The sequence below is a fragment of the Theropithecus gelada genome, chromosome 10 (assembly GCF_003255815.1).
Source record: "Theropithecus gelada isolate Dixy chromosome 10, Tgel_1.0, whole genome shotgun sequence".
Taxonomy (NCBI): Eukaryota; Metazoa; Chordata; class Mammalia; order Primates; family Cercopithecidae; genus Theropithecus; species Theropithecus gelada.
In genome coordinates this window covers 4,858,311-4,880,259 of record NC_037678.1, presented here as the reverse complement: position 1 = coordinate 4,880,259, position 21,949 = coordinate 4,858,311, and the positions used below count along the sequence as shown (strand labels likewise).

Sequence of the window (21,949 nt, the reverse complement as noted above, 5' to 3'; positions counted from 1 at the left end):
AGAGAGATATATATATATATATAGATAGATAGGCTATCTATTTTATATAGACATAACATTTCAGTAGCTTTTGGGGGTACAAATGGTTTTTGGTTACATGGATGAGTTGTATAGTGGTGAAGTCGGCGATTTTAGTGCATCTGTCACCTGAGTAGTGTATATTATACCTGATATGTAGTTTTTATTCCTTACCCTCCTCCTAACTTCCCGCCTTCTGAGTCTCCAGTGTCCATTATATTACTCTGTACGTCTTTGTGTACCCATAGCTTAGCTCCCACTTATAAGTGAGAACATACGGTATTTGATTTTTCCATTTCTGAGCTCTTCACTTAGAATAATGGCCTCCAACTGGGCGTGGTGGCACATACCTGTAATCCCAGCACTTTGGGAGGCGGAGGAAGTCAGATCACTTGAGACCAAGAGTTTGAGACTAGCCTGGCCAACATGGAGAAAACCCGTCTCCACTGGAGATACGAAAATTAGCCAGGCGTGGTGGCACATGCCTGTAATCCCAGCTACTCAGGGAGGCTAAGGCATGAGAATCGCTTGAACCTGGGAGGTGGAGGTTGCAGCGAGCTGAGATCACGCTACTGCACTCTAGCCTAGGTGATAGAGTGAGACCCTGTCTCTGGCAAAAAAAAAAAAAAAAAGGGCTTCCAGCTCCATCCAAGTTGCTGCATAAGACATTATTTCATTCTTTTTTATGGCTGAGTGGTATTCCATTGTGTATATATATCACATTTTCTTTGTTCATTCATCAGTTGATGGGTACTTAGGTTGGTTCTAGGTCTTTGCAATTGTGAATTGTTCTGTGATAAACATATGCATGCAGGTGTCTTTTCCTTTGGGTAGATACCCAGCAGTGGGATTGCTGGACTGAATGGTAGTTCTACTTTTGGTTTTTTGAGGAGTCCCCATACTATTTTCCATAAAGGTTGTACTATTTTACATTCCCCCCAGCATTGTATGTGTGTTCCTTTTTCACTACATCCATGGCAACATTTGTTGTTTTTTTTGACTTTTTGATAATGGCAATTCTGGCAGGGTAAGGTGGCATCTCATTGTGGTTTTAATTTGCATTTCCCTGATGATTAGTGATGTTGAGCATTTTTTCATGTTCGTTGGCCATTTGTAGATCTTCTCTTGAGAAATGTCCATTCATGTCATCTGCTCACTTTTTGATGGAATTGTTTGTTTTTTTCTTACTGATTTGCTTGAGTTCCTTGTAGATTGTGGATATTAGTTCTTTGTCAGATGCATAGTTGCAAATGTTTTCTCCCATTCTGTTGGTTGTTTACTCTGATGATTATTTCTTCTGCTGTGCAGAAGCAATAAATGAGACTAGGTCTCATTTATTTAGTTTTTGTTCCATTTGCTTTTGGGATCTTTGTAATAAATGCTTTGCTTTTGGCAACGTCATAAAGTTTTTCCTAGGTTTTCTCCTGGAATTTTTATGGTTTCTGGTCTTAGATTTAAATCTTCGATCCATCTCAAGTTGATTTTTGTATATGGTGAGAGATCTAGTTTCATTTTTCTGCCTGTGGCTATTTAGTTTTCCCAGATTAAATAGGAGGTTCTTTCCCCAATTTCTGTTTTTGTATGCTTTTATGGAAGGTCAGTTGATTGTAAGTATTTGGCCTTATTTCTGGTTTCTTTATTCTGTTCTGTTGGTCTGTATATCTAGCTTTGTAGCAGTACAATCCTGTTTTGGTTACTATAGCCTTGTAGTATAATTTGAAGTTGGGGTGATGTGATGCCTTAGAATTGTTCTTTTTGCTTAAGATTGCTTTGGCTATTCGGGCTCTTTTTTGGTTCCATATGAATTTTAGGATTATTTTTTCTAATGGTATGAAAAATGATGTTGGTGTTTTCATAGGAATTGCATTGAATCTATATATTGCTTTGGGCATATGGTCATTTTAATAGTATTGGTTCTTCTAATCCATGAGCATGGGATGTATTTCCATTTGTTTGTGTCATCTGTGATTTCTTTCAGCCATGCTTTATAGTTTTCCTTGCAGAGATCTTTCACCTTCTTGATTAAGTATATTCTGAGGCATTTGATTTTTTTTTTTTTTTGGCAGCCATTTTAAAAGGGACTGTGTTCTTGATTTCTCAGCTTAGTGGTTGTTGATGTATAGCAGTGCTACTGATTTGTGTACATTGATTTTGTTACCTGAGACTTTACTGAATTCATTGATCAAATCTAGGAGCCTTTTGGTAAAGTCTTTAGGGTTTTCTAGGTATATGATCGTATCATTGGCAGACAGAGATAGTTTGCCTTCCTCTTTTCCAATTTGGATGCCCTTTATTTATTTCTCTTTCCTGATTGTTCTGGCTAGAACTTCCAGTGCTATACTGAATAGAAGTGGTGAAAGTGGACATCCTTGTCTTGTTCCACTTCTTAGGGGCAATGCTTTCATCTTTTCCCCATTAAGTATGAGGTTGGCTATGGGTTTGTCATGTGTGGCTTTTATTATTTTGAGGTATGTTCTTTCTATGCCTAAATTTTTATCATAAAGGGATGCTGGATTTTGTTGAGTGTTTTTTCTGTGTCTATTGAGATGATCATATGGTTTTTGTTTTTAATTCTGTTTGTGTGATGAATCACATTTACTTGGGTATGTTGAACCATCCCTGCATCCTAAGATGAAACCCACTTGATCATGGTGAATTATCTTTTTGCTGTGCTGATGGATTCAGTTTTCTAGTATTTTGTTGAGGATTTTTGCATCTGATGTTCATCAGGGATATTGGTCTGTAGTTTTCTTTTTTTGTTATGTCCTTGCCTGCTTTTGGTATCAGAGTGATACTGGCTTCATAGAATGAGTCAGGTAAGAGTTAGGTGGGATTCTCTCTTTCTTAACCTTTTGGAATGGTTTCAGTATGATTGGTGCCAATTCTTTGAATGCCTGGTGGAGTTTGGCCCTAGTCTTTTTGTGTTTTGGCAATTTTTGTTATTATCGATTCAGTCTCACTGGTTGTTACTGGTCTGTTCAGACCTCCTATTTCTTTCTGATTCAAGCTAGGAGGGTTGTATGTTTCCAGAGATTTGTTCATTTCCTCTCAATTTTGTTTGTTTGCACAGAGGTGTTCATAGTGTCTTAAATGGTCTTTTGTATTTCTGTGGTGCCAGCCATAATGTCTCCATTTCTGTTTCTAATTGAGCTAATTTGAATTTTCTCTCTTCTTGGTTAATCTAGCTAATGATCTATTGATTTTATTTATCTTTTCAAAGAACCAACTTTTATATTTTGTATTTTGATTTTTTGTTTCAATTTCATTTAGTTCTGCTCTGATCTTTGTTATTTCTTTTCTTTTGCTAGCTTTGGGTTTGGCTTGTTCTTCTTGAGACAGGGTTATGCTCTGTCACCCAGGCTTGTGTGCGGTGACACGATCACTGCAGCCTTGACCTTCCTCGGCTGAAGTGATCCTCCCATCTCAGCCTCCCAAGTAGCTGGGACTACAGTCATGCACCAGCATGCCTAACTAATTTTTTAACATTTTGTAGAGACAGTATTTCACCATGTTGCCCAGGCTTGTCTCAAACTTTTGGACTAAGCAGTCTTCCTGCCTCTGCCTCCCAAAGTGCTGGGATTACAGGTGTAAGCCACCACACCTGGCCTAGTTGGTTCTTGTTTCTCTAGTTCTTTGAGGTATGATGTTAGATTGTCAGTTTGTGATCTTTCAGACTTTTTGATGTAGGCATTTAGCACTATAAACTTACCTTTTAGCACTGCTTTTGCTGTATCCCAGAAGTTTTGATAACTTGTATCTCTGCTCTCATTTATTTTGAAGAACGTTTAAATGTCTGTCTTGATTTCATTGTTAACCCCCAAATCATGTAGGAGCAGCTTGTTTAATTTCCATGTATTTGTATAGTTTTGAGGGTTCCTTTTGGAATTGATTTCTAGTTTTATTCTATTGTGGTCTGAGAAGATACTTGATATAGTTCTATCTATCGATCTATCTGTCTATTTATTTATTTGAGACTGAGTCTTGCTCTGTCGCCCAGGCTGGGTTACAGTGGCACAATCTCGGCTTACTGCAACCTCTGCCTCCTGGGTTCAAGCAATTCTCCTGCCTCAGCCTCCTGAGTAGCTGAATTATAGGCCCCTGCCACCACGGCTGGCTAGTTGTTTTTATATTTTTAGTAGAGATGGGGTTTCACCATGTTGGCCAGGCTGGTCTTGAATGCCTGATCTCAGGTGGTCTGCCCTTCTTGGCCTCCCAAAGTGCTGGGATTTCAGGTGTGAGCCACCACACCCGGCCAATATATTTTGATTTTGAAAAAATTTATTGAGACTTGCTTTGTGGCCTGTCATGTGGTCTATCTTTTCTTAGGTCTAGTAATTGTTTTGTGAATCTGGGAGCTTCAGAGTTAGGTGCATATATATTTAGGATTGTAATATCTTCTGTTGGATCGATACTTTTATCATCATATAATGACCTTCTTTGTCTTTTTTTTACTGTTGTTGCTTTAAAGTCTCTTTTATATTACATAAGAAGAGCTATTCTGCTCGCTTTTGGTTTCCATTTGCATGAAATATCTTCCACCACCTTTAGTTTGATTCTGTAAGATTCCTTATGTTTCAGGTGAGTCTCTTGAAGACAGCAGATATTTGGTTTGTAATTTTTTTTTAATCCATTCTGCCAATGTGTATCTTTTAAGTGAAGCATTTATATGATTTATATTCAACGTTTATACTGAGATGTGAGGTACTGTTCCATCCAGTTGATTGTTACCTGGATATTTTGTGTTCTCCATTGTGTTTCATAGGTGCTGTGCATTTTTGTACTTTCAAGAGGTTCTATTCTGATGACTGTTGAGTTTTTATTTCAAACTTTAGAACTTTTAGCCTCAATTTATTTTTAAAGATTATATATAAATAAGGGAAAACAGAAATTCTCTAATACTGTGCTCAACTGAGTGGATTGTGTATTTGTTTTATTTTGGATTAATTATTGCCACAAGAAATCTGAGGTTTTAGGAGTTTTGAAAATTGTTAAGGTTTGTAGGTGATTTTTCCAGACTGATGATATTTCCCATCATTTGGCCACAGTACAGGAAGCGTTTGGTATAGTTTTATTTCTTACTTGAAGCAGTAAATAATTTAAATTTTTCTCTTGGTAAGAAATGTTCCATGCCTAATTTGAGTGTATTTACCCTTATTTGCTAATAAGCAGCTTAGATATTCATACCCTTTCTTCTATAGAAATGAGAATTATACATATAATCCCAAATCAAAATATAATTTTGATCAAATATCTTAATTGATATATGCTAGAGAGATTGACCTATGTGTGATTCATTTTTCCTAGGAGAAGGAAAGAGATGGTTGAAAAGAAATATTTATTTGGTAATTTATATATTGATGTAAAAATGGCACAGTCTTGGTCTTCAGATTTGTGTTTTTGTAAACTAAAACAAATAGTAAAGTTTCACAATAAAGACTATCAAATGAGTGGTTAAAGCACCTGGCTCAGGGCACAGATTGAATCCTAGCTTAGACTCTCAGTGGTTTTGTGACACTGGAAAAGTGAATTAACCTCACCAAGCCTTATTTACTCACCTTTAATGTGAAACTAATGACAGTACCTGCCTCATGGAGTTTTTGTGAGGATTAAATGATACAACATGTGTAAAATGCTCAGCTCTGTAGAAAATAGTGAATAAATGTTAGCCCATTTCACTTTGCTGTTCCTTGTATCGTAGATGTATTCATACAAAAAACTGACCATTTCTAAAATGTTGAATTATTTTCACGTTGAAAGTAATGGACATAAAAGGTGCATTAAGCAATTCTAGTTTCTGTGGCCAAGACACGTCAAAGAAACTAAGAATTTAAAAAATAGGTGATTGATGAAGATTAACTTTATTCATGTTTTTCCTAGCTAGACATGGTAAGCAAGGTAAGGAATTTAAAATAATAATATTCCCTTAAAGTTGCTTTCCTAGGTATTTTTAGCATTGTATAATTTAAGTCTTATAGATTCATGCAGAAATCCTTTATGTTTTACAGAGTTACACTGTTAGACCTTATGATAGCCAAGATAACGAGTGATGAGCCATTCACCACGGATGACATCCCTGTGTTTTTGCGGCATGCTGAGTTGATTGCAAGCACCTTTGTGGATCAGTGCAAGACAGTGCTCAAGTTGGCCTCTGAGGAGCCTCCTGATGATGAGGTAAGGGAGGGAGATTTCCCAATCTCGGGTAAAAGAGAATGGACAGATTTTCTAACTCAGTCAAGTCCTCTATGAGAATTCTTTTTTAAAAGTTTTAAAAAATATTATGTAAATAATGTATCCATATATGAGAATAGTTAGAAAATTTAGATAAGGGAAAACTGTGTCCTTATTCCTACCATCCGGAGTCAATGACTTAAACAAATTCTGGTTAATTTTCTAGGCAAATGACATCAGATACATGCACACAGACATAGTGCACATATGTATCTATTAAAAGTGGAGCCTTTCTGTGCCTTCCGTTTGCAGGTTCCCATTTTTTATTCAGAATGTAAGCTCTAGGAGGGCAGAAATGTTGACTGTTGTGTCCATAGTTCTATGTATATGGTAGGCACTTAGCAAATATTTGCTGAATGAATAAATAAATAATACATTGTAAATGTCTTTTAAAATAAATGCCAACATAGGCTGGGCATGGTGCCTCACACCTGTAACCCCACTTCTTTGGGAGGCCAAGGTGGGAGGGTCGCTTGAGCCCAGGAATTTCAGATCACCCTGGGCAACATGGTGAAACCCCGTCTTGGCAAAAAATACAAAAATTAACTGAGCATGGTGGCACACGCTATAGACCCAGCTACTTGGGAGGCTGAGGTGGGAGGGTCACTTGAGCCCAGGAGGTTGAGGCTGTGGTGAGCCATGATTGCCCCACTGCACTTCATCCCGGGTGATGGAGTGAGACCTTTGTCTCAGAAAAAAAAAAAAAAGCCAACATAACATTTCAAGTAAAGAATTTCCTATTTATTTGTCCAAATCCCTGTAGTTGGACATTTAGGTTGTTTTTGTGTTTTTAGATAGAACCTTGCTCTGTCGCCCAGGCTGGAGCACAGTGGCACAATCTTGACTCACTGCAACCTCTGCCTCCTGGGTTCAGTCAATTCTCCTGTCTTGGCCACCCAAATAACTGGGATTCCAGGTGTGTACCACCGTGCCCAGATAATTTTTGTATTTTTGGTAGAGACGGGGTTTCAGCACATTGGCCAGGCTGGTCTTGAACTCCTGACTTACGTGATCTGCCTGCCTTGGCCTCCCGAGGTGCTGGGATTATTGGCATGAACCACCACATCTGGCAGTAGGTTGTTCTTATTTCTACTTATTTTAGATAATACTGTGGTACATGCCTTTATAGTTACATCTGTGCACAGTTTCCACAGCTGTTGTCCTAGGACATAATCTTAGAAGTGAGATTGCTATGTATAAGGATATCACACGTTTAAAGCTCTTAATACATACTTCCAAACTGCTTTCTAGACGACTTGCTTCTTCTCTTCTTTATAGAAGATTCCTAGTTGTATACTGTCCTGGTTAATTATTTAAACTATTTTTTACTCTCCTTAAGCCTACCTTAGGTCATTCAGGTCTTGTTTTATCAGGACGTGGAAGGGAGCTTGTGTTAATTCTCTATCCCTCCTCTTTACTTCAGAACTTGCTGTTTTTATCTATTCTCCTTTCTTCTGTGATAAAGTTAGAATTATTCTTTCTCTGGACCACTCAGCTGTAAAAAGGATGCACTTGTGATACAACAGGGAAGAATCTCAAAAGTGTGGAGGGAGAGAAGCCAGACAGACTAGAGAACATGCTGGCTGATTCCATTTCTGTGGGATTCTGTAGCAGGCCAGATATATTGGTCATGACAGAAAATAGATCAGATGTTACCTGGATCTGGAAATGAAGGAGTGGAATTGATTGTAGGGGGACACGAGGGAACTTTCTGGATAGTAGAATGTGGCATTTAGCTGTATACCTTGACGCAACCCTGTACTGTATACTTAAGATGGATTATTTCATTGCATGTATATTATACCTCAATAAAGCTGATTTAAACACATTTTCATAGAAGATGATAGAGAGTTCCTTTGTATGCTGATATGAATGGTCAGGTAGAGAGGGAGTAATTGATGCTGGAATCACCATCGGCAAATGGGTGAGACTGGAGGAGAGGGATTGGAATCCAGAGTGGATACTCATCCACTGTCCACAGGTGGGAAGGTAGAGAATGTGATCTGTAGTGTTTCCCAGAGAGTAGTGTGTAATACTGTGAAATTGTTAACTCCTGTTGTAAATGCAGCTCATGGCTGTGACTGCTCAACCACGAGAGTGTATTTCCTTTTTTGTGAATATACTTTTGTTCAGGACCATTTCGGTATTGATTTTCTGTGCTTTGTCATATAGACCATGTTAGGTCTTATAATCAGGCCATTACTTTAGTTCTCATTTTCTGTGATAGAAAAGAAAGGTCTTTATTCAGAGGCTTGCGTTTACTTTCTGGAGATAGATTTGCCTTTGTTTCCAGCAGGAGGAGCAGTGAGTCGTGCTTAAGAAAAGTTTTAAAAATTCTCTAGGAGACAGAGAAAAGATAGGTCACATCTTTAAACTTTTCAAGGCACTTCTGATTAAAGGATAGGTGATTTCAGTATTGTAGTGAGAAATTCCTGAAAATACTTTTCATATTTAGGAAAACTTTTATTTTTCCTTCAGACTTTCTTCTCTAAGATCGGAAGTATTTTTATATATTAATGGAATGGAAAATTTTAGACTGGGAACAGTGGCTCATACCTGTAATCCCAATAATTTGGGGCACCAAGGTGTGGGAGGATTGCTTAAGCCCAGGAGTTGGAGACCAGCCTGGGCGACATAAGGAGACTCCATCTGTACAAAAGAAAAAAGAATTAGCTGGGCATGGTGGTGTGCGCCTGTGGTCCTAGCTACTGGGGAGGCTGAGGTGGGAGGCTTGCCTAAGCCCAGAAGGTTGAGGCTGCAGTGAGCTGCGATTGCACTACTGCACTCCAGCCTGGGGGACAGTGAGACCCTGTCTCAAAAACAACAACAACAAAAAAACATAGGCAGGTTTCTTTTGCAAAGCCAAATTAATTTACTTTTGGAAATTTATTGAGTTATACATTTATGACTTGTGCATATTAATGTAGATATGTCATACTTTTTTTTTTAAAGGGGACCCCTTATGCCAGTATTTAAATATGCCAAAGACCAAGTGGTATGCTGGAGCTGGCCTGTGGTAACTTCTAAGAGTTGATTATTGAGTGCTTAGAAATTTATGAGCTGATTGTTAAATTGTTGGTACCTTGAAATCATCCATGGTGGAAGTAGTTATGCCATGGAAACCAGCAAAAGCTACAGATAGGGCTTTCCACCTGCCTCCTCCTCCCCAGCCATTCTTCTGCCAAACCCAAACCACTGCACTCATTGGTGATCTTTTTAGGAGAAGATAGATATTCAATAAAGTTCTCAATGCTATGACTGAAAAGTGAGAATGGAAACAGTTGTATTTATAGCACATGTTTTTTAATTGATGTAATTGTTTGGCTTTAAAATCCCAAGGTTTTCTTCATATGTTTCTTTATAAAAAATAGTTTTGGGTTCTCATATTAATGTACTTATTCCTGTCTTTTGATATATTTTGTATACTTGTTTCCAGTTTTTGATATATTTTTGTCAGTTCTGAATCTTGTTCACTTGTGGCAAGCCTTGCCTTTTCTCTGAAAGCTTAAAAAACATTATTTTTAGCTTTGTATTTTCTGATACCCATATATTACAATAATTGTCCTCAGGTTGTGGGATTTGCATTCTGTTTTAATCTTTGCAACCCCAGTTTAGGCCATACTGTAGTACCTGTTATACAGTAGGTATTACATATTTAGCTATATAATACATATTTAATACATATTCTACAATAAATAGTGCATTTTTTCCACATATGAAGGGCTTAAATGTTTGTATTAGGCAAATAGTATATGCTTTGTTGTTAAAAATTATTTAAGCTGAAGTCAGTGAAACATAAAGTTTCAGTTGGGCCTGGTGACTCAGGCCTATAATCCCAACACTTTGGGAGGCTGAGGTGGGCTGATCGCCTGAGGTCAGGAGTTTGAGACCAGCCTGACCAACATGGTGAGACCCTGTTTCTACTAAAAATACAAAAATTAGCCTGGCGTGGTGGCGGATGCCTGTAATCCCAGCTACTCTGGAGGTGGAGGCAGGAGAATCGCTTGAACCCGGGAGGCGGAGGTTGCAGTGAGCCGAGATTGTGCCATTGCACTTCAGCCTGGGTGACAGAGCAAGACTCCCATCTTAAAAAAAAAAAAAGTTACAAAGTTTTCCCCTTTTTGCCCAACCTCCGTTTGTTTTCTATAGATCTATATGCATATCCTTTTTTTTTTGTTTTCTTTTCAAAGGTCTTTCTTCGTATATACGCACCTATATGTTTTTTGTTTTCATTTTTTACACTATTCTTCAACTTGCTATTTTTACTTATGATATAACTTGTACATCTTTGCACTTTAGCATGTGTATATTCATTGTATGTTTTTAATAAATAATATTTATTTAATTATATAGACGTATTTATATTTATTTATTTAATTATATAGACGTATCATAATTTTTTCATTTGTTCCCTATAGACGTTTCAACTGCTTTCAGGTGGCTTTTTTTTTCTTTTAACCTTTATAAATAATGTTATAGTGAACATCCTTGTACAAATTTCGGACAAGTAAATCTGAGGTTATAAATTCCTGGAGTTGAATTGCTGGGTCGAAGAATTAGGTATTTTAAAAAACTTTAGAGAGATTTCTAAATTGCACACCAATGCAACACAAGATTGCATGAGCTGCCCTTTGCAGATCTGATTTAATTACTATTTCTCATTAATGTTTTTCAGTGACCATTATGTTTGTTTTGCATATTAGGTTACTCTTTAAAATGCATTTATTAAAAAGCATTTTCTGGAAATTAATCTTTCTGTCATACATACAGTAAACTATTGTTCACGTAATTTTTGTTTGAATTTATTTCTGATGTTCTGTTAGCCTTTTAGTCGTTTTTATTTGTGTTTAATTAAGGTTATCAATTTTATCCTTCTGGCCTCTGGATTTCTTTTTTTTTTTTTTTTGAGAGCTGACAGCCGAGAAGATATTTGTTTGTTTGTTTTTTGAGGAAATTCTCCACTTAGATCGTGGAAATATGCACTTACATTGTCTAGTTCTTTCAGTACTTAGTTCTCATTTTTTATTTATCTAGAATTTATTTTTGAGCAAGGAGTGAGTTATGGATCCAAATGAATTATTTATGTCTTTTGACTATTCAAGATTATAAAATCTTTGGTATGAGACTGACTGGGTTTGAATCTTGATTTCTTCTGTTACAGGTATATGATATTGGAAAAGTTACTCATCCTCTCTCTGCCCTTCTTTTTCTTGAAATGGGTTATATTATTGTTATTTTTTTAAATTTTGAGATAGAGTCTTGCTCTGTTGCCCAGGCTGGAATGCAGTGTTGAGGTCTTGGCTCACTGCAACCTCCATCTGCCGGGTTTAACTGATTCTCCTGCCTGAGCCTCCTGTGTAGCTGGGATTACAGGTATCCACCACCATGCCCGGCTAATTTTTGTATTTTTAGTAGAGATGGGATTTCGCCATGTTGGCCAGGCTGGTCTTGAACTCTTGACTTTGGGTGATCCACCCACCTCAGGCTCCCAAAGTGCTAGGATTATAGGCGTGAGCCACCGTGCCCAGCCAGGTTGTATTTGAATATAAACATTTAATATGCCGATTGGTACAAGTTAATGTTCCCTAAATGTTATCTGTTCATTATTATTTCAGTACCATTTAGTGAATAATCTTATCCTTTCCACTAATTTTTTTTTCTTAATTGAGACAGAGTCTTGCCCTGTTGCCCAGGCTAGAGTGTAGTGATGCAATCATAGCGTGCTGTATTCTCCAGCTCCTGGGCTTGAGGATCCTCCCACCTACCTGTATCATATCCTAAATTCTTTTATTTATTTGGACAATTGTTAGCAGCTGGAGAAGGGAGAATTCAGAGAGAGATGTGTTTATATGCCATAAAGGAACGCTGAAATGAACATACAAATAAATGCAAAAACTGATCTATGGAGAAAGGAGTTGCAGTCCAGGCAGATATAACTAATTTGCATTTTAATGGACAGGAATAATTCTGTATTAATATAAGTTTTCTGTAACTCACAAAGCTGTAAAATTGCTCAAAGATACTAAATGACAGTGTTAACTGAGACAGGTGAGCTAGCCAGGAGACTAATCTTTTTTTTTTTTTTTACTCGCTTCAAAATCTTTCACAATGTTCCCTTCATTTGCTTGTCTTTTTTTTTTTTTTTGCTAGTGCCTGATTTAATTAATATTAGTTTCATGAGACTTTTAAATATCTGGAAGGGCATTTTACTCATTAATCTTATTTTTTAAGAGAGTAAATTTTCCTGGCTGTTCTTTCATTACTAATTTCCAGATGCTCATTAAAAACACTTCATTAATAAAATGATTTTAATGACTAAAATTGGGGATGTGTTAGGTGGGGATAGATTAATTTTCTTTTAGGTTTATTTTAGTTAATATCATAGAATTTAAGAGCTGGAAGGAGACTTCCAGTTCATCTCTTCCAACCTCTAATTTTATTCATGTCGTTTTAACGTGGAAAATTTCAAACATAGACTAAGAAGAAAGTGTACTTAAACTCCATCTGCCATCCCCTGGCTTCAGCAGCTTCCCCTTCATCACCATTCTTCTTTCCTCCACAGTTCCACTCGTTCTTATGCCAGTTGCCGTGGACTGATTCAAAGCTCCAACATATTTCATCAGTTACTCTAAAAGATAAGGAGTCATCAGATACAAGTATAATACGATGTGAACATCTAAAATAACTAATAATAACATGTATTATCAAATAAATACTATTCAGATTTCCCCCATTGTCTAATAATCTTTTTCAAGTTTGTTTTATTGAAACAGCATAAAGAGAAGGGCCGTATGTTGCAACTGATGGACATAACTTTACTCTAGTGTATAGGTTCCCCTTCCCTCTTCTTTTTTTTCCTCTTTGCTACTTATTTGTTGGAGAAACTGGCTTGTTTTTCCCATAGACTTTTCTAGATTTCAGATTTTGATGAGTATGTCTCCAGGGTGGCACTTAACATATTCTTCTGTACCTTGCATTTCCAGTGAATGAAAATTAGTTCCAGAGGCATATTCAGATTTGGGTTAGGTATTTTTTTTGTTTATTTTTGCAGTAGTGTTTCGTTGTTGGTAATACTGTTTTCATCAAGAGGCACATGAGGCTTGGTTATCTCTCTGTGATATTAGCAGTCATTAATGATGACCTAGATCCATGAATTCTTTAGGGGTTGCAGAATGGTGGCATTTTAACATTATTGTTCATTCTTTGTTTATTAGCAGGAATATTTTTTAAAGAGAAACTTTCCCTAATCAATTCTTAGGTTCTGTGAGGTACACGGGATGAAGAAAGGCAGGATAAGTGCTTGATTGTTTTCCCCCTTGATTACCAATCTTCAGAGTAATGAGTTGGTTTTGTGGCATCATTCAAAGATGACCAGTGAGTTAGTTTGTTTTGTTTTATTTTCATCAGGAAGCCATAGCTTTAAAATCACTCGCTTTGTTTTCAGTCTGCTGCCGTAATTCTTTCTGTTGTTTAATGTGCCACCGCTGGCCAGTGGGAGCCTCATCAAGTTGTTTCTGATTCCGAATTTCTGACATGACCCTAGTAGCCTGTAATAGCGTCTTTGTTATCTGCTAGGACGAGGTGTCCACAGTTACCTTTTGCATGGTCTGCCCCAGGTCTATTCTTGAAGGAGCAGTGGTATCTCAAGAAAACAATCTGGGCAACTACGCCTTTAACAAAAGAGGTTGTTGAAGCTTTGTGAAATTGATGGACTTGGTCAAGACTCGTTTTAACATGGTACTAACTTTAGACTTCTAATCGAGATTTTTCCCCTTTAACTCTTTAGCAAAAGAAGGCTGTGATATAAAATTAAAGATCCAAGACATTAAAAATATGTGTTGTTTCTTGCTATTTATTTTGAGATTTCAGAATACTATGTTAATATATTACCTTTAAATCTCTTAATTAGAAAGCAGTAAATACACGTTTAGCATTAACAAGGAAGTAATTTGTCTTTCTTTTGAAGAATGTTCTTTTTTTTTGGTTGAGACAGAGTCTTGCTCTGTTGCCTCGGCCAGAGTCCAGTGGCATGATCTTGGCTCACTGCAACCTCCGCCTCCTGGGTTGAAATGATTCTCCTGCCTCAGCCTCCCTAGTAGCTGGGATTACAGGCGCCCGCTACCACGCCTGACTAATTTTTATATTTTTTTAGTGGAGACGGGATTTCACCATATTGACCAGGCTGATCTTGAACTCTTGACCTCAAGTGATCCTCTGACCTCGGCCTCCCAAAGTGAAGAATGTTATCTTTATGGACTAACTTTATAATCTCTGCCACATTTTGTCAAATAATGGGTACTTTAAAAATGGGGTTCAAAATCTATACAAAAGTTACATTTAAAATTTTTATATAGACTAATGCTATGCAGTTGGTACCGGGCAGTTTCTTGGTCATGCAGTGTATTTGATAATAAATTATTTAGTAGCTATGTGAAGTAGCGTTTTCAAATAATACTGTCTTTCTGATCTACCAAGATATTGCATAGAAGTTCATATTTACCCAGAAATTATGCAAGTTCTTAAAGCCAGAGTTTTTTCAACCACAGCATTTTACAGGATTTCTGTGGACAAGAAATTAATGTATTTCATGGGCTATTTGTATCTTTAAAGTGGAATTTGCATGCTGGGAATGCTTTAAAAAGAAAGTATTTGCATAAATGTCATGTACGTAGCTAGTAATTTTGAACATTTATTCCACTGTTGGAATGTCTTTTTGCTTGAATAAGAACTTTTCTGACTCTTTGCTCCAAGAAGACACATAATGACACATAATCTTGCATTCTTGATGGCAGATGTCTGCTGTTAGTGAAAATGATGAGTCGTGTACATGTTTCGTACTTCTGTTTTGTTCTTCATAGTTTTGTTTTTCTCTTTGACTTATTACAAGCCCTGACTTTAAATTTATTGAAATATTTTATTCTCTTACAGTTATTTATAACAGTTAAATCATTTCACTTAAAATATGCTTTAAAGTTATGTTTTATTTTCTTTCTAGGAGGCACTGGCTACGATTAGGCTTCTCGATGTCCTGTGCGAAATGACTGCGAATACTGAGCTGCTCGGCTATCTGCAGGTTTTCCCTGGCTTGCTGGAAAGAGTGATTGGTGAGTGAAATATCACACATTGTATTTTTAGCTAAGAAATCTTTGGCTTGTCATACTGTAATGTAAATCCAAATACAAATCCTTAATTTTCAGTGTACTTTTGGGAATTTTGTGAATATATTTTATTGAGAGGAATCACAGTGTTGTAACAGTTCAGGCGGGCCAGATAAACCTGAGCCCACATGGTTTTTCAGCCACTTCCCTTCTGCTTAACTGAAGATTCCTTCTCAGTAACATGAGGATAACAATGCCTGTAGATGCACATGGTAGATGTTTCATCAATATAGGATGTGATGAAGGTGGTGGGGCAGGGGAGGTTTGCGATGATGATTGTGGTTTTATATTACTATAGCTTTGCAAAATGTGGCAGTAAATTTTTCCCATTTACATTTAGTGAACACATAGAATGGTGTTTTATACACATTATATATACAAATCTTATGAGAAAGTGGTTTTAAACAAGAAACCATTGTTAAAAGTATTATCAACCTTGCTAAAAAGCTGTTTGCAAAATAATTGACGTAGAACTTGTTCCTTGTGGCTGGCTATGCTTAGGTTTGCTATGCATTATTTGCAATTTTTTCCTTTAAAAAGATGATACTTACTCTGGAGACCAGTGTACTGAGAACGATGACTTTGTGTCTAGCAGGATAGATGAGCTAGCAGTGAGCTGTAGAGGAAGATCCTTAGAATTCCTCATCAGTGTTTTATTTTGAGTACAGTGCTTTTAGTGATAATTTGAATAAAGCACCGTGAACCTGGGACACGGAGTGATTATGGAAAGAGCCTGAGTTTGGAGCCAGGCTTGATGTGGGTTGCCATCCCAGCTCTGCACTTTTCTGAGCCTGTTGTTTTCTTCATTATAACATTGGGAAAGGGATACTTTCCTGTATAGGTTTGTTGAGAGGGTTAAATGCAGAAACACTGAAATGCAGTTCCTGGAAGATTGTCTGTTTTCATTGGCTGCCTGGAGGTGCTCACAGAGTAGAGCAGTAGTAAGTTCTTTCTCCTGAAGGTAGCTGGAGTGAAGTATGGAGAACACATGCTGGCTTCTGATGCTTTGGCCAGTCGGATGAGGGAAAAATAAGCACTCTTCTTGGTTTCTGTCATATGCGTCATTATGGATAGATATTGTGTTTTAGACTTCACTGACTGAAGTTATTAGAAGAGTTCTTTCATAAAGAAGTTGAGATTGGAAACCTTTTTGTAAGAAAGATGCTAGCAAACTTTTAGCTAACTTTTCTTTGTAGATAAATAGAAACTCTGAGTTGGGGTAGTCATTATGGCTTATCTCCCCAAAACTAGAGTCACAAAATTTAAAGCAAAGGCAGAAGAGCCTTTTAATCCTTATTTAAAGCAAAGACAGAAGAGCCTTGTAATCATTATTTAAATAAAGCTTTCTGTGCTCTACCTTTAGTCTATTAAAATAAATTAGATTTGGTTATGGAAAACTATTAGTACAAAATACTAAAAGTTACTTTTCTGTAGAAAATGAAGTTTACTCTTTTGGTTATAGATCTTTTACGGGTGATTCATGTAACTGGAAAGGAAACCACAAACATCTTCAGTAATTGTGGTTGCGTGAGAGCAGAAGGTGACATCTCCAATGTGGCCGAGGGGTTTAAGTCTCATCTTATTCGTCTGATTGGAAATCTGTGTTACAAGAATAAAGATAACCAAGACAAGGTAAGAGGATTTCTTAGTATGTGTTATACATGTATAGCTTCGTTTAGAATATAGTCTTTGGCAGACATTCACTCTTTTGGAGTGAAAACCTGAGGTGCTTAGAAAGTAGCTTGGATAGCGAGATGTATATTTTATATGTATACACATACACACACCCCTACGTATACATACACGTACGTATGTATATATGTATATGTTAATATATAGGCTCTTTGGAGCCTAGAGAAATTTCTGACACACAGTAGATATTTAATAAACACTAGTTATTATTGCCTATTAAGAAAAAACAAAGCTTAGGTCTATATCCTATGTTTGTGGATGATAGCATCATAAGCCTTTTCTTCTAGGTGTTTTAAAATGGATATAAAAGGAATATAATATTTAAGTATGAAGTCTTTGAGGACCTAGTAGGCTGCTTTTAGAAACCTCTTATGTGCAGAACAGCTTAAAGGTAATTAGATTGAGAATGTGAGAGAATGGTAAGAAAGATCTCAGGGCAATTGGACCATATGCTTCAGATTGATCTCACCTTTCTGTATTTTTCTGGAGTTTTACTCTGGGTGGCATTTGATTTGCTTAGTTAAATATTAATTAAATTTGTGCCAGATTATATTTTTCTAAGATGGTGGCAGAATGTCTTGCATTGTACATGTGTTTCTTTGCAGTATGACTTTGCCACTCCTCTGCCAAGGGTTGGCATCTATTTCTCCATCCACTTGAATCTGGGCAGGCCCTGTGGCTGCTGTGAGGAATCAAATATATGATCCTATACTATTTCTAGCATAGCCCGTAACTGGTCTAGCTGATTCTATTTCTGGCTTCTTAGAAGCCAGTCACCATGTAAGAAGTATAGATTCCCAGATATCACCTTGCTGTGAGTTGCTGAATACACACGGAAAAGCCTTGGAAGATAAGATACAATGAGGAGAGAGGAAAAGCCTAGTGAATGAACACCAAGGCATGAGATGTGTGTGAGAAACCACCTTGGGAGTAGATCCATCCTCAGTTTCTTACTTGCCCAGCTGATGCCACATAGATCAGGGCCCCCCTACTGGGCAAAGCCCTTTCTGAATTTATGACCTATAGTATTATGAGAAAAAGTGAAAAGTAGGGAAAACAAATAAGTGATGTAGGTCCTGCTTCTGTTAGTAGCCCAGGAAGTTACTGTTGGACTGATCCTTCTTCAAATAGCAATTATAAACTTTGGACAAAAAACAGTCGTGTGAAGACACTCAAATTTGACACAAACGGGCAGATTCTGGAGTGAAATTGACACTTGGAAGAAGGGAATGACACAGTATGTGGCAGGCAGGGCAGTGAAAAGTCAGTTACAAAATCTTCAGTCTTTCTAGCTTGAAGAATCAAAGAACAGTTTGAGGGCAACCATAGCATTGGAAAGTGAGGGGGCAATTGTGGAAAGTAGAAAACAGACCCCAAACTCTGGGTGTCAGCTACCTAAATCTCTGCTAATGCCTGAATCACACGTGTGGGGCAGGCTCCAAGCAGCTAAGCTAAGGGTGAAGTAATTGTATTGAGATTTGAGCTCCCACCCTAGAGTTTATAGTGTAAGTCCAACTTACACTATAGATAATTGATAATTGCCCTCTAAAAAAAACCCAACACTCTTTAGAGGAATATAATCCAGAATTGCTACAGCATAATATATCCTGTAATGTCCAGGATACAGTTTAAAACTACTTGACGTTCAGGAAAATGTGACCTGTTCTCAATTGAAAAGATAATCAGCAGAGACTGACTGTGAGAGGACTCAGCTACTGGGCTTAGCAGACAAGGATTTTAAAGTAGCAAATGTAACCATGCTCAACGATGTAAAGGAAATAGGCTTCATAAGAGTGAAAAGATAGGATATCTCAGCAGAGAAATAGAAACTATAAAAAAGAACCAAATGGAAATTCTAGAACTGAAAAATATAGTATCTAAAATTAAAAAAAAAAGTACCGAATGTGCTTAACCTCAAGAAAGATCACAGAGGGAAGAGCCAGTACACTTTAAGATACATCATTAGAAATCATCTAGTCTGAAAACCAAAGGCAGGGAGAAGGACTGAAAATAAAATGGCCACTTTAAGATGCTAAATGTTGGGGTAGTTTGTTACGCAGCCATTGATAACTGGAATAATTCCTGTGAGACATGGCACAGAACCAAATGCTAGATAACTTGCACTTTTAGTATATGGGCACACCATTTTGGCAGTCCTCATCTTCAGGAGAGTGAGACTACTAATTCCCCCTTGGGAAATTACTGGACTGATTTTTGCAAAAGAAAGTTGATAGAGAATAAAACACTTTACCTTTTTAATGACCAGGACTGCCTTTCTTGAGCACAAAAGGTGGTTTTTCTTGTGTTTAACTATTCTTTTGTTGCTAATTTGGACTGGCCTCTTATAGGAACAAAATGTAGTAACCCTTAAAAGGCTTGTGAAATAACTCACTGAAGTCAGGATCAGATTGCACCATAAGTAAATATGGAGTGTGCCCAAGTGCTGCTGTGTAGAGGTCACTGGGGCGCACAGGAAGTCGATGCTGTGTCCTGTCACTTGTGCAGTTGCTAATAGCACTGCTGATTTCTCAGCAAACAGTTTAGAGGGTATGAAGGAGTTCATTCTTTGAGTATCAACTCAAATGCCTCTGTTTCTCCCAGTTTCTTACCTGTGTCAACAAAAGGCCTGAACCTGAAAGCATTACCTCTGGGATTTTTTTCCTCCTTCCAAAGACTGACACAACACCGAAATCTTATTCTGGATGTGCTGGAGTCTTCTTTATTCTTGTAGCCAAGTCCTGGTTCCAGCTGGGTGTTACAGATACTTGCCTTGCTCATTGTTGCCTCAAGGGATAGAGTTCACTAGTACTCAGATGACTTTGGTTATAGTTTTGGGAAAATGGAATGGATGGTTATGTAGCAGGTCCTTATCACGGGACCAGTAATTCTCAGTGTTTTGTCTTGATGGGTTGTCTCACTTCTAACCCCACTAGGGCTTTAAGGGAAATTTGGCTCTGTCTCTGCTCCAAGACTAAAGATCTGAGTTGGGAGAGATTTCGTAGCATCTAGCCTAATTTGGGTTCCTCCTTTGCCCAGAAGACAAAAGGGACTGATGATTTATTGTTTAGTGTTTACTATGTCCTGGCATTGTGCTTAGTGAATTACATGTATTATCAACTTTAATCTTTGCATCAGCCTTGCAAAGCAGGTTCTGGTAACCACATTTTAAGGAGAGGCCATCCAGTTAGTGAGGTGCAGAGCCCAGGGTAGAATTTAGATTTGTTTGCCTATTGAGTTCCCAGGCCTATGCTCACTTCCCTGCACAATGGTGAGAACTTTCCAAAAGGTTGGAGAAAAGGGTTTAAAATAGACTTCCTGAGGGACTTCAGGCTGGAGGCTGGTCAGTCTGGGTCTCCTAGGCCAGCCAGACCCCTTCGACTCCCTCCCGGTTGAAGTCTGAAACTCTGGGGATCCTCTCCTCCTTGTTTCTGATTTCACCCATTCATCAAATACGAATGTTCCCAGCCTTAGGGATCCTTTGATGGGTAAGTCAGGCAAGGTATTAATATGTTCTGTGAAGCTTCCATTCTGACAGCATCTAGGGACCATGCTTGCCTCTTTGAATCAGAATCTCAAAACTAGTTATGACACAAATTTTCCTGAAATCTTTGTGCACTGCCTGATTCCTCTGAATTTTGAGTAAGAGTCTTTTAAGCCCAGCTGTGTCTGTGTTGTCTGTGTAACTTCATCCATTGCAGTGAGTATGGTGCCCACCTGCTGGATGGCCCCCTTATACTCTTGTGGCCCTTTCCATTTTCTGGAGCTCTTTTCATCTGCTTGAGTTTGTTGGAGCCTTATGATACCTCTGTGGAAAGGGCTGAAAAGATATTTCCACCATCATTTTCTAAATGAAGAAACCCAAAGCCCAGATACCAGGTGTGATTTAACTCAGCTAGCACTTGCTGAGTGAGAATTGCCGTGTGCTGCATGCTCTGGAGAAGACAGTCACTTTAGTGGTGGAATGACACATATGCACTAGAAGCTGTAGCACAAGTTTGTGTGGTGAGGCCTGTCAGAGAGGAACAAGGGGGTGATGTCTCCTCTGGGCTGGCTGTGCCAGGAGCATTTCTCTCTAAGGACAGGCACTGGACTGCCAGGAGCATGGTATCAATTGGAAGGGTGGTCATCTTTCTTTGAGATATTTGTCTTTGGGCAAGATTTAAGAGAATCAAGGTACCTAAGGTACCTGGCCTCAGATTGGAAATCTGCACAGAAATGTATTTTACCCCAAATTCTTATGAGTCTTTAATGCTTAAGTCTGTACATGTGATAGATGTAGTGTTTCCTGAATGTGAAGGAATTGCTAGACTTCCCTTTACCACGTCATGGTAGGGAGGTGTCAAATCCTTACTGACTTTTATTCTTACCTTGTTTTTTTGTTCTCAACTTGCGTAGTATTTCCTTGATACAACTGTAGTGATTAGTTGACTTCTAAACTTTTGTGGACCTAAATGGAGATTCTGTTTTGGTTTCTATTGTAAGAAGCACAAAGATACTAATGCTGAAAATATGAAGAAAGCATTCTTCAGCTTCTTCTTTGTTAGAATAAGGAATGTATGGTTTACCTTTTTCTTCCCCATTCTTCTTTTCTTCAGTATTGTCATAACCTCTTTAAGTGAATCTTTATTAGAAGAAAACCCAAACATTTTTATTTCATAAAGCTAAATGCATTTTTCAAATCGGACAGACAGATGATCTAGTTTATCTACCTTCCGCACGCCAAGGAAATTTTATTGACTAGGATAGGCCGTATGTCCATTCTGCTAAAGGTTATGGAAATGCTGTTCAGTTTCTTCTCCTCCTCTTCCTCCTCCTCCTTCCTCCTCCTCCTTCCTCCTCCTCCTTCCTCCTTC

At 37.8% G+C, this 21,949-nt stretch overlaps 1 protein-coding gene across 2 annotated transcripts in view; it reads left to right on the top strand.

Moving 5' to 3' along the window:
- The window catches only part of ATXN10 (ataxin 10), a 176,068-nt gene that overhangs the window by 52,094 nt on the left and 102,025 nt on the right, over positions 1 to 21,949 (top strand). For both annotated transcript variants that reach the window (XM_025398303.1, XM_025398304.1), the window contains 3 exons: positions 6,024 to 6,189; positions 15,242 to 15,350; positions 16,867 to 17,036. In XM_025398303.1, the coding sequence (XP_025254088.1) occupies positions 6,024 to 6,189; positions 15,242 to 15,350; positions 16,867 to 17,036 (445 nt within the window). The remainder of the gene's footprint in view (positions 1 to 6,023; positions 6,190 to 15,241; positions 15,351 to 16,866; positions 17,037 to 21,949) is intronic.